The sequence below is a fragment of the Crocuta crocuta genome, unplaced genomic scaffold (genome assembly GCF_008692635.1).
Source record: "Crocuta crocuta isolate KB4526 unplaced genomic scaffold, BGI_CrCroc_1.0 scaffold35, whole genome shotgun sequence".
Classification (NCBI taxonomy): domain Eukaryota; kingdom Metazoa; phylum Chordata; class Mammalia; order Carnivora; family Hyaenidae; genus Crocuta; species Crocuta crocuta.
This window is the reverse complement of record NW_027530625.1, coordinates 7,962,967-7,975,206: the sequence shown is the minus strand read 5'-3', so window position 1 is coordinate 7,975,206 and position 12,240 is coordinate 7,962,967. Positions and strand designations below refer to the sequence as shown.

General features: G+C 50.2%; 1 protein-coding gene across 6 annotated transcripts in view; it reads left to right on the top strand.

Annotated features, from left to right (window-relative positions):
- Positions 1-12,240, top strand: part of MED27 (mediator complex subunit 27) — a 256,683-nt gene that overhangs the window by 153,887 nt on the left and 90,556 nt on the right. For 3 of the 6 annotated variants that reach the window (XM_077768415.1, XM_077768412.1, XM_077768411.1), the window contains exon 5: positions 10,013-10,120. The exons of 1 other annotated variant lie outside the window; for it this stretch is intronic. In XM_077768415.1, coding sequence (XP_077624541.1) covers positions 10,013-10,120 — 108 coding nt within the window. Of the gene's footprint in view, positions 1-10,012; positions 10,121-10,778; positions 12,224-12,240 lie in introns of all 6 variants that reach the window. 2 more of the 6 variants (XR_013336121.1, XR_013336120.1) reach the window with 2 other exon arrangements.

Sequence of the window (12,240 nt, the reverse complement as noted above, 5' to 3'; positions counted from 1 at the left end):
TCTGGCACAGCCCCCTCCATACAGGGCAGGTCTAACCCTAGAAGAGGGGCAGGGATTCAGGAGGATCAGGTGCCCGAACTGTTAACATGGGTGCTTGAAGCAAAGGAGTCAGATTCATTCACCAACAGTGTAAGCCACTAATGCAAAATACACTTTATTCTATAAGGTGAGATGTTTTGTAATTATTACAAATAGCTGCCACCACGTAGCAAGGGCCAGTGGTGACACACACCCCCACCCCCGCCCCGGACACCTGATAGTGCTGGCTGTCCTGTTCTCATAAAGCTTCCTCCCTAGAGATGGCACAGTCACAGACCCCCTGGGCTGGTTTCCCCAGGGCCACCCTGCTCTGTACAAGGCAGAGGCAAAATTTGAACTTGGGTCTCTAGGCTCCAGAGCCCTGGCCCCTGCAGCATGCTTCTCTCCCCCCATGATGAGGGGACCAGCGGAGGTGGCCCAGCCTGACCGCTGCCCAAGGACTTGCCGCATGCTAATCACGGTGCTGAGTATTGCGCATGTCTGAGGGAGCTGCCTCTCACAACAGCCTTAGCCTGGGTGCACAGGTAAGAAAAGCGGGGCTTAACAGGCCAACGAACTTGTCCCAGATCACACAGCCAGGAAGGGGCAGAGGTAAGATTTAAACTAAGGTCTCTTCTTCTCCCAGAGTTCATGAACAGAATTCCCATGCCATCGTGCCTGGCTGGCAAGTCGATTTTCTGACTTGCTGGTAGATAGAATCTGAAGTCTGCTTATCTGCCTCATTTTTCCTGAGACTCTGTCAAAAGTGAAAGTGGAACTCCCAGCTCAGGGCTTTGAGGACTCTGTTTCAAGTGCGGGCCGTACCTGGGGGTTACTTTCCATGTTCGCTTTTCCTTTCTTCTATTGCATTTCATTGCGTTGCCTTGATCATCGGCGGTATAGTTGATCCATCCTGCTGAGCGAAATGAGTGACCTTCAGCATGGCTCAGCATCCATCTTATCTCTGACGACCCGTACTCTGACCCCTCAGTTTCCAAGTCACAAAGCCCATTCTCTAAGATTCGGTGACTGTCCAGCTCATTGCAGTGCTGGGCCCCCTCCTCCAGGCCGCTGTCAGACGGCTTTTCTCCTGCACCTCAGCTTTGCCCAAGTCTCAGCCTTTCCGGGCTGGTCTGTCTCCACTTCCTCTTAGCTATATCCAGTCTTAGCATTTTCCTAGAAGGAAGCAACAGCCACTTTCCCTCTGTTCCTCTTAGTTTCCAGCCCCCCTTGCTGCCACGGCTTCTCGAAGCCTGCTATTGGGAGAGCACTTCACCCAGCGTGAGTGTCGGGGCCACACATACCTGGCAGCTATGCAGAAGTCAGAGCGCTCAGTTTTGCTTAAAAACCACTAAATTTAGAGGAAACAAGTGCTTTAATAGGGTCTTATAGATGGGGTCCAGAGTGTGGGTATTAAGCCTTTGTGAGGGAAACCAGGAGCCTTCTGAAGCAAGGTTTTGGGCCACTTACCAGAGTCCCAGGGTAGACGACCAGGTGGCTGGAGGATTAGGTGAAGCAAGGCTCTGTGGTCGCCATTTCTTGTGATTTAGAGAGACCGGTGTGTGGTCATGGGCTAGGCATGGGAAGGGGAAACAGCAAGAAGCACGCTTCTGGCCCTGCACAGAAAAGCAGTGAACTTGGACCCAGGTCTTTCGAAACTGTAGCTTCCTTCTATTAAGAATGACGATAAGACACCTGGCCGGGCTGCAGCCCAGGGTTCTTAGGGGAAAGAGCTGTGGCCTCGCGGGCACGTCCCTGTCCCTGTTCTAGAGTCAAGAGGTAAGGCTGCAGTCTGCGGGGGAGAGCCTGCAGGAGACAGGGAAAAGACGGCTGGCGCTGGATGGTTTTCCCAGGCCACATATAAGAACGTCTTATGGAGGAATGTTCCATGAAATACCATTTGGGGATTGCTCGCCTATACAGCCAACTCCAAACGTGTGCTAAATTGGACAGGTGCCAAAGCAGGCACTTTCTGATTGTGCCAGACAGCTAAGTGGTGGAGCACCCCCCCTCCCCAAAATTCTTCCTACGCTGTGAGCCCCACGCGGTATAGTGCTTACGCACCAAGCAGTTATTTTAGGCTCGCGTCGGTTCTGTCACCTCCTTGAAGGCAGGAGCCATATTCGACACTCCCCCTTTAGAAATGGGGAAGTTGAGGGGCACCCGTGTGGCTCAGTCAGTTAGGCATCCGACTCTTGATCTCAGCTAAGGTCTTGATCTAAGGGTCGTGAGTTCAAGGCCTGCGTTGGGCTCAGCGATGGGCATGAAGCCTACTTATAAAAAAAAAAAAAAATGGGGAGTTGGGAAAAATGATTTTTTAAAATCCTTTCCAGCTCCAAGATTACATGATTGACTCTGTGTCCTCGCCCAGGACATTTAGGTTTTCAGTAAATGCTCACTGAAACCATTCACTTCATCCTCTTCTTTCTTGGGAATTAGTACAAAGAGGAAAATTTGTACTGAAGGAAAATTACTTCTGAGCCTGTGTAGAGATGTCTCTGTGGCTCCCCCTCCCTCCCTCTCCTCACCCTTCCAACCACACTTTCACGAGCTTCACTTCAAGTACAGAAGACCCCTTAAGGAGACCCACATATTTGACTTTTACCTTGGTTATACTTGGAAAGTAACATTTGTTGATGACTATATGGTTGGCTTCTTTCCTTCCCCCCTGCCCCCCCGCTCACCCATGTAGCCTTTGTCTGAATGACAGAGGTCATGCCACCCCCTTCACCTCCCACACACATGCTTTATGCTTGCTCGGGGATCTGGTCCTGGGTTCCTCATGCAGATGAGCTCTTGGTCCACTCACCTTCCCTGCATCCTAGACACGCCCACCTCCCCTGTATCCCGGACACAGACACTGCTCAGGTTCAAAGTGCCTTTCCCTCTGCATAAGCCCCAGGGGAGTAAGCTTTTAAGTGATCAGTTTCTCTCACCTTGTAAGCTCACGTGGTCTGCCAGTGTAGAGAACATCTCAACTACCAGATTTGTTAAGCTTGTGGTCAGCAGCAGTTGGTGGCTGAGTGGAACCAAATAGTTTGCTGCTATCCTCAACTTTCCTCCCACTTCTGTGACTGGGCTTGCCGTCGTGAACTGGAAATTCTCTTCCTGGGATACGTCTTAGTAGGGACTGGCTGTGAGTCCCGCTAGAGAGGGCCATCGATGGGGCCCCCGCTGCCCGGAGCACAGCTAGCCTGACGAGGGACAAGGCTGTGGCCGCCCACCTGAAGGCACCTCCTTGGAAGCGCTGTGAGTGGCTGGGAGGCCCGCTGGCCTCCTCGGACTCTTCGCAACTTGCCATTTGAACATTCATGGGGACAGACATGGGAGTAGTGAGTAAGCTCTCCGGAAATGTGCTGCTCAGTACAGAAGAGGTGTTACCTTGGTAACAGCAAGCCCGCTTCATTACCAGATGGCATTAGCTTTATTTGTGGAATCCCAGGCCGTTGCCAGGAACCAGCCTGTAGCCGCTGTCGCTGGCTGTTTGGCCTGTGACCGCCCGTTGGCCGGTATATGATGCATTGCCAGATCAGTCGACCAGAGCTCCAAGGTCATTACAGCTCGGTGCATCCAGTTACATCCCAAACTAGAGCAGCCTGCATAGGTGAGAACCTGAATCCTCGTGGAGTGCTGTGAGGACTGGGGAGCACACGAGGGGACGCTCATCAGCTCCTGTGGCCCTCGCACCGCGCCGCGCTCAGGAGAAACAAGCCGCCCACTGTCTCGTGTCGTCGTGGCCACAGCAGCAGCCACATGTTTCACGTGGACCGGCTCATCTGATTTCCTCCCGGGGCCTCCGGGTTTCGCAGCTGAGTAAACTGGCATCAGAGGTCGTTTGACTTGCCGTCGACCACGCTGCCCAGTGGCAGATGTGGGATGAAGCCCAGTGCACTTGACCTGCACGCTAACTGGCCTCTTTCGAGTGTCAGCAAGGTCTGCCTGGATCAGCCCACACGACAGCTTCATTCATATCTTCCCCTAAACTGCCCTGCCCCTCAGGCTTACAGATTCTTTCCACTCAGCAGCTGCTCATCACAAGGCGCGTTTTCATTCCCACCCCAGGGCCCAGCCCAACTGTCTCGCGTTCTCTGCGGCTTCCCTTTAGCCCCAGCCGTGATCGCAGAAGCAAATTAATGTCAGTGGCAAGTTCACAGAGCTGGAGGCAGCAGCCGTTCTGGTTCCAGCTTGGATGTTAACTGGCTTCAGGTGATCTCGCCTCTGCCACGTCCAGGCAAGGGCTTGGGCCGAGTAGCCACAGCTTCCTCTGGGAACATACCCTGTGCCGGGCCTATTCGGCAGCTTTCTCAGTGCACTGACTCCTCACCGTCGCCCCAAGGTNGAGCTGGAGGCAGCAGCCATTCTGGTTCCAGCTTGGATGTTAACTGGCTTCAGGTGATCTCGCCTCTGCCACGTCCAGGCAAGGGCTTGGGCCGAGTAGCCACAGCTTCCTCTGGGAACATACCCTGTGCCGGGCCTATTCGGCAGCTTTCTCAGTGCACGGACTCCTCACCGTCGCCCCAAGGTGGGGCTACTGTCATCTCCCAGGCGGGGCGGCGGAGAAAACTGACCTTCAGAGAAGGTAGACAACCTGGCCAGGCTTTCCATCAGCGGAGCTGAGTGCATCCGGGTCTTTGTCAGGCTTCAGAGCTGCGTACTTAGTTTCCTTATGACCCTGTTAAAAATTCAGAAAGCCATAAATCTATGCATATTCAACATAGATGAGCACCAGGGTCCTTTCTGGCTTTCTAAAAAATGAGCATGGGCCAACTTGTAGAGCTTTACCGACATGAAAGAGGATGGAGTGTCCACAAACTGCTCCAGCCCAGTTGAGCCACAGGCTGTGGGGACGCTCACCGGAAGAATGAACATAGGCTGAGGGAGATGTGGACAGGAGAATATTGACCTAATTCACATTCATAAAACGGAAAACAAAAATTTTAACCGGTCAAAATTATTTGCCTCACTTGCCCTGATCATGGCCCTGAAATGCCATTTCCCGTGGACTCGTGACCTGGGGCAGGAATTAATTGTACAAGACCAGCCGGGAATGCCGTGTACCAACATCAGTCCACCTCAGAGGCCAGAGTGTGTCAGTCCAAGGGACTCAACCAGGGAGATGCCCACTGGCTACAGACAGCGCAATGTGAGCCTCAGCACGACTGTAAGGCTAGTAATTGCATCGGATACAAATACACCAAATATGTTTAAATCCGTGAGTTTATAATAATGTTGGATAGAAAACTGAGCCGCCTACATGGGGAGGAGACTAGTGAGCCGATGCACTGTTTCAAACGCCGGTAAATAGAAGGAAAGAACAGAGCACTTATCCCGCCTCTTCTATGTAATAATCTTAACCACTGAGTCGCCGAATCGTAGATGAGGGGAAGTTTTCCTTTCTCAAGGTGTTCCAGCTAATGCATGAAGATGGAATGATCACCGTAGTGCATGGCCAGCTCCAACCCCTGGTGAATTAATGGGTCAGCAGCCGCCAGCATCACCGACCGAGACCCCTGAGCTTGCTTGCCTCCTGTTAGATGGTAGCACTGCCTGCGAACTCGTCGAGCCAAAAGAAATCAAGGCTGAATCTTGTCCCCTGCCAGCTTGCAGGAAGTACAGAGTAAGGAGGAATGTGTGAAGTACACCACGGGGACGCCATCAGCAATTTCCAGACTGTGGAAAACTCTATAGAAAAAAATGACCCAGTTTCTTCAACAAATAAAAGGGGATGGGGGGCGGGTAGAAACCAGAAAGCTTTAGTTTAGGCGAGCCTTATGAGACATGTCAGCCAGTCACACTGTGCGGACCATATTCAGATCCTGGTACAAGTAGACATTTTTCGGAGTGACATCTACAAGACTGTTGAAAATCTGAACCCTGACCGCTTCAGTTTTGATAATATTGGGGAATTCTTGTTGATCGGGATGGGGGATGGCATCATAATCTTGTGTGTTTTGTTTTGTTTTGTGCGCCCTTATCTTTTAGAGCCACAGAAGGAAACGTTCACAGATGAAACGGTGTTACGGCTGTTACTTGTTTCAAAAAAACGCAGGAAGGGAAAAAGTAGGTGGGGTGGAGGTGGAACAGGGTTCGCCAAGAGCTGTAACTATTGAACACTCCGTGGAGGTTCTTTATTCTTACTGCACTTACTTTTGTATACGTGGTTGAATCTTCCATAATAAATGGGTTAAAGAAATTAAAGGGCACCCTAGGCGGCTCAGTCCTTTGAGCGTCCGACTTCGGCTCAGATCATGATCTCGTGGTGTGTGAGTTTGAGCCCCACCTTGGGCTCGCTGCTGTTGGGGCCGCTTTGGATCCTCTGCACCCCCCTCTCTCTGCCCTTCCCCCACTCGCGCTCTCTCTCCCTCTCTCAGAAATAAACATTAAAAAAAAAAACAAGAAATTAACGAAGTTGCTCCCTCCAAGAGGGGGTGGATTTTACTTTGTTTTGTTTTGTTTTGATTTGGTGTCACCTGTTACTGACAAGACAGGAGTGAAATCATTGCTCCGTACCTTTCTGCCTCGTGGTTGGCAGGTGGTATCAGAAGCCTCAAAATATTTGTACTGTTGGCCCTGGTAATTACACTTCTACAAATCTATCTTCAGAGAATAATCCCAAACACAATAAAGATGGTGAACAAAAATGCACTTCGTAGCGGCACCTGGGTGGCTCAGTTGGTTAAGCATTCGACTTTGACTCAGCTCAGGACCTCACAGTTCATGTGTTCAAGCCCCGCATCGGGCTGTCAGCGGAGATCCCGCTTCAGATCTTCTGTCCTCATCTCTCTCTGCTGCTCACGCTCTCTCAATCTCTCTCTCACTCGCGCGCACTCAAAAATAAACATTTAAAAAACAAAAAGAAAAGTGCACTTTGTAAGCCTCTTTATGTTAGGGAAAACAGAAGGAACTCCTGTCCAGCAATAGAAGAATGGTCACAGAAATGATAAATAAACCCCGCAGTAGAACGCCACACAGCTCGTGCCGCCATTTTTGAAGACCGCACAGCCGTGTGGAACAATGCTTATGTCATGATTTCAAATAAAAATGTGACTTGAAGTTGCAATTCCTGGTTTCCATTGCAGCCAGGTCAAACATTCAGAGACAGTGGAGCTTTCTTTTTTCCAGGTTTGTTCCAAAGTAATCGATCTCGGGGCGCCTGGGTGGCTTAGTTGGTTAAGCGTCCGACTTTCGCTTAGGTCATGATCTCGCGGTTCGTGGGTTCGGGCCCCGCGTCGGGCTCTGTGCTGACTGCCAGCTCGGAGCCTGGAGCCTGTTTCAGAGTCTGTGTCTCCCTCTCTCTCTGACCCTCCCCTGCTCACGCTCTCTCTCTCTCCTAGAAATAAATAAAAAATATTAAAAAAAAAAAAACCAAAGTAATCGATCTCCACCACATGTAGGTTTACGGTGTACACGCAAAGTGGTTTGCTGTGAAGCAATTACCACCAGAGGCTCAGCTGACATCCACCGCCTGGTATAGGTGCGCTAAGAAGAAGAGAGAGAAGGCGGGGGGACATTTCTCCTCATAACGAGAACTCGTAGGGTTTCCTCCGGAAACAGCTTGTACTGCACGTCCTGTAGCAGCACCAGCTGAAGTCATCACGGGCAATGTGACCCGCCCATCGTGGAACTGGACGATTGTGCCCTTAGGTCACCTTCTTCCAGATCCTCTGTCCCGCCCTCCGTCTCTGGCAGCCGCAAGTCTGACTGCTCTTTCTCTGGAATCCCTGGATCTTTGATAGTAAAAATATTGAAAGGAAATACCCCCCAAATGTTAACAGTTTAGAAGGGCCAACTGTGAATGATTATTTTCTTCCTTTTTACTCCAATTTTAGATTTTCTGTAATAAACCTATTTATTAGTTAACTTCCTAGTATTTGTTAGTTTTAAAATATGAAAATTCACTTCTAATTAAAAAAAATTTTTTTTAATGTTTATTTATTTCTGAGAGAAAGAGAGACAGTGTGAGCAGGGGAGGGTCAGAGAGAGGGGGAGACACAGAATCTGAAACAGGCTCCAGGCTCTGAGCTGTCAGCACAGAGCCCGATACAGGGCTTGAACCCACAAACCATGAGATCATGACCTAAGCTGAAGTCGGAGCCACCCAGGCACCCCTTAATTTTTTTTAATGTTTATTTATTTTTGGGAGACAGAGAGACAGAGTACAAACAGGGGAGGGGCAGAGAGAGAGGGAGACACAGAATCCAAAGCAGGCTCCAGGCTCTGAGCTGTCAGCACAGAGCCCGATGCAGGGCTCGAGCCTATGAAGCACAGGATCATGGGCCATAGTCAGACACTCAACCAACTGAGCCACCCAGGCACCCCTCAAAATTCACTTTTAAAAACAAAAAGAAATTCAATATAAAACTTCTAGTATCTTTAGTTTGTGTTTTCTCTGAATTCCATCTTAAGAAACCTGAGAAGTGACAGATGCAGTTTCTTGGTTAAAGTCAGCTAGTCTTTGGTTTTTTTTAGTTGCTTAGTTATCTCTGCTTATTAGGAAAGGGCAGTTGAAAACGGTGGCCCTGTTAGGGAAGGTGTGTTGGATTTCCACTGCAGCCCAGTGAGAGGCTGTTAGTTCCAGTGCTTATAATTACAAAACCATTAACTTGATTCTTTTCTTTCCTCCCCCCCTCCCCACCAACTAGAGTGCACATAGACTAGTCGCTGTTCCTACCTTGGTGGCTTATTGACATCCTTAAATAGTGATTTCCAGGGACACAAGAAGTGGCCCATGAAATGATACATGGCATAGCAATAGTTGAAAGTACTATACAGAAACGAGGTTTTTATTAATATTCTCTCAAATGTGAATAAGGGCATCTTTTTCTTACACTGTTTGTAATCCTGGACCATTTTAGGCATAAAAAATAGAGAGAGCCTCTCAGCACTTAGAAGTTATCGAAGGAACCAGATACTAGGACTGTTCGCTGCCACCCAGGACTAGTCAAGGAGAGAGGAGGGTTGCTACTCTGGACAGTTGGTCAAAAACCGCGGAGAACGGGGATGGTTGAGGGTGGCATCCCCAGAAACAGAGGGCATGTTGGGTTGCGGACTTAGGATCGAAGTAGGGGGCTCTTCTGGGTCCATCCTGTGATATCGGAGCCTCGTCGAACAACCCAGACCGTGGGCCTTGGTCACGTCCTGTTCTCAGTCTGCCTCTAGGGTCTCATCCAGCAAATGAACAGAAGAGGCTTAGCAAAGGCTCGGAAGAGTTACGTGAGCCCTTGCGAGAGAGGAAGGTGCCGCTTCTATTCTTAGTGCCGAGCCTGTTCAAGCAAGCACAGCGGGTTACTTTTTCCCTGGTGTTCTAGGAAACTGCACTTTTTTTTTTTTTTTTTTTAGGTGTGTGGGCTTTGTTTTTTTATCCATAATACATGCCTAGTTTCTAAGAGAGTAAAAGCACTTAATGTATTTCCAGGATCGTGTCCCTTTTTGGAGATAAAATTGAGCTACTTTCCATTTCCCTCCAGAACTTACTGGGTATTGCTTCTCCACTTACTACCAGCTCTTATAAATAGATCGTTCAGCCAGGCAGGCGTTGGGTGTCTGCCTTTCATCTCCCGGTTGTACTCTCTACACAATCCATGTGTGCACATGGCGCCGTGAAATAATAGGAAGCCAAATGCGTTTGCCAAATCCGAGGACGCCAGAATCCTAGGACAGCCTTTGAACAAGATCATCTTAAGACACAACAAAATAAAAGATTTCATTTTATCCGGCAGATAGTAAACATATGGAACTTATCTTGAGGTTTATAAGCCAAATATCTGAATAAACTCAGTGTCGATAGATAAATCAGGGCCCATCCATCCTGAAGTGGCCGCGGGAGGGCCTTGTTGCTCAGGGCTCGTTCATGAACGCTGGAGGATGTCTCCCATTGCTTCTCTCGGGAACAGGAGGGGGAAGTGATCCCTTCTCGGTCACGTAGTTTGCCCAGCTTCCTGCATTTGCATGTCCAAGTGTAAGCTCTCATATCCGCTTACACGTGTTTTGACAGGTGACCTTGGGAAAGGTGTTGAAAGTGATTGTCGTCATGCGGAGCCTCTTCATTGATCGAACAATAGTAAAGGGATATAACGAAAATGTCTACACGGAAGATGGCAAGGTAAGCATTCTGGAGTCTTTTGTTTTGTTTGCCTTTATTTTCTGTATCCCAGAGCAAATGTAGTCAAGTCCCAGATGAATGACATGAAACACCAGCAGTCATAGCCGGAATGATCAGCAGGCGTAGTTTATCAGTAGGAAGATGAACGTTTTACAGAAAAACATCTCTCTCTCTCTCCTCCCTTGCATTTTTCATCATGCTTCTGCTTTTTCCTTTAAGCCTCATGCCCTCAGTTGAATTTCTAATTTATCACCTTAGACCCCAGTTGCCTCATTAAATGTGTCTTCTGAGGAAATGGATTTCTTTCTTTTCTTTTTCCTTTTGGCCTAGTCGTGCACGCACATCAGCAGCCCAGGGTTGGGCGTTTTCGGCATTTTGCTTTTCCTAGAACCATGAGGAAAATTTGAGTCTGTTTGACACATAGCCCGCTCCTGATCTTTCTCCGTGAAACTAACGAGGGGCCGCTTACCCACAGCAGTACATACCGAGCGCGGCAATTAAAAAAAGAGAAGTTACTTCCACGGGTGATTTGTTTCATAGAAAGTACACCCGTGTGAACGCCTAATGTCTGTTGACTGCACACTGTCCATGTGGCTCTATCTCGAGCACCAGAGGACGCTAATGGGAGCTGACAGCCCTCCTTTGTGTTTGCTGCCAGAGCGTAATGAGCGCTCGACCTGAGATGCCCGCCCGGACGCGCCCTGCCCACTCCCTGCACCAGGCCTCTGTCTGCCCTGCTGTCCTCAGCTCTCCCTCTTCCTCATGAATCCCGGTAAAAATTCTAAAGTTTGTTACACTGCTAGCACTCCCCGTCCGACAGCCACATTGGAACGAGGATAGAATGTTCTTCAGAAAGAGGCGACGAAGGTACTCAGCACATACCGGTGTGTTACACAAGAGATGTGACCTCTCAAGTGATGAGATTTGTGTCTTAAACAAGTGACCCAGCGTTTCCACTCCGCACACCGGTGTTACCAGGGAGGGGAGCCACTCTTACTGCAAGGCCTCTGCCAAGTTCTCAAACATCTCGCATTCCTGGAGGGGAGATTTCTTGTTTCTGTTTGCTGACTCCGTAGAGCAGGTACGGAGAATGACGTGCGTCATCGGGGCCCGCGTGGTCCGTGTGTGTATGATCTGGGATCGTGTGTACGGTTTGTGAGCTCTGGCGACCGTGCTGCCGAGCAGTCCAAACCAGTCAGCTCCGCAGAAGCAGCCCCGGGGTAGCGCGCGCCCTTGTCTGGAAGCCCCCGCGTTGCAGGCCCAGGTTGTTGAGAGATGTGGTTCTTCTTGCCTTTGTTCAAGGTCCGTGACTCCGCCGTCACAGCCTGTGTGAAACACAGCCCTTGCCGTCCAGCACCTCACAGGGGCCCTGGGAGAGAAGGCCAGAAACAGAAAGCGAAGCTGCGGTAGCGACCGCGGGATCAGAGGTCCAAACTCAGGAGATGAAGGAAGCCTTGTCTCATGTAGATTCTGAGGAGTGAGGTTTTACCTGCTTTGCATGATCCCTTTCACACGGTGTTTGTTCAGTCGCCCCATTCCGGAAGTGTCCTGAATAAGACCCATAATGCACTTAGGGCCTAGCCACGTCGTCGGGACTCTGAGTAATTGTCATTCTTACCCTGCACCTAAAACAAGGGGCTTAGAAAATGGTTGCGATTGTGTGTCGCTAGGACTTCTCTCTGGTTCCGCCGCCTCAGGAGCTTCCAGCCGACCCCCACACTGTGGTTCCGCGTGCCCCCCCTGAGGATCGCTCCCACCTTGTGTCTAGGAGGGACCCCTCCTCCCCGGGCGCACCTCACATTCAGCCTTCCTCCTGAAACTCGGTTTCCCGCCGCTCTTCATCATCGGGGTTCATATTGCGCCACCACCTAGCCGCTCCAGCTGTCCTCGCCTCCCCCAGATCTAACGGATTCTGGCGATTCTCCCACTTAGAGCTCTCCCAGGTTGGGCCCCTCCTGTCCGCCCCCCTCCTTCCAGGTCCTCCTTGTTTCTCAGCGGAGAGAGGGTACTGGCCACCTCGCGTCTCGTCTCCAGTCTTGTGTCCTTCCCACGGCCTGTCCTGCACTTGGCTTCCAGAGCGGTCTTCCCAGAGTACACAGCCAGGCGAGTGATTCCTTGTC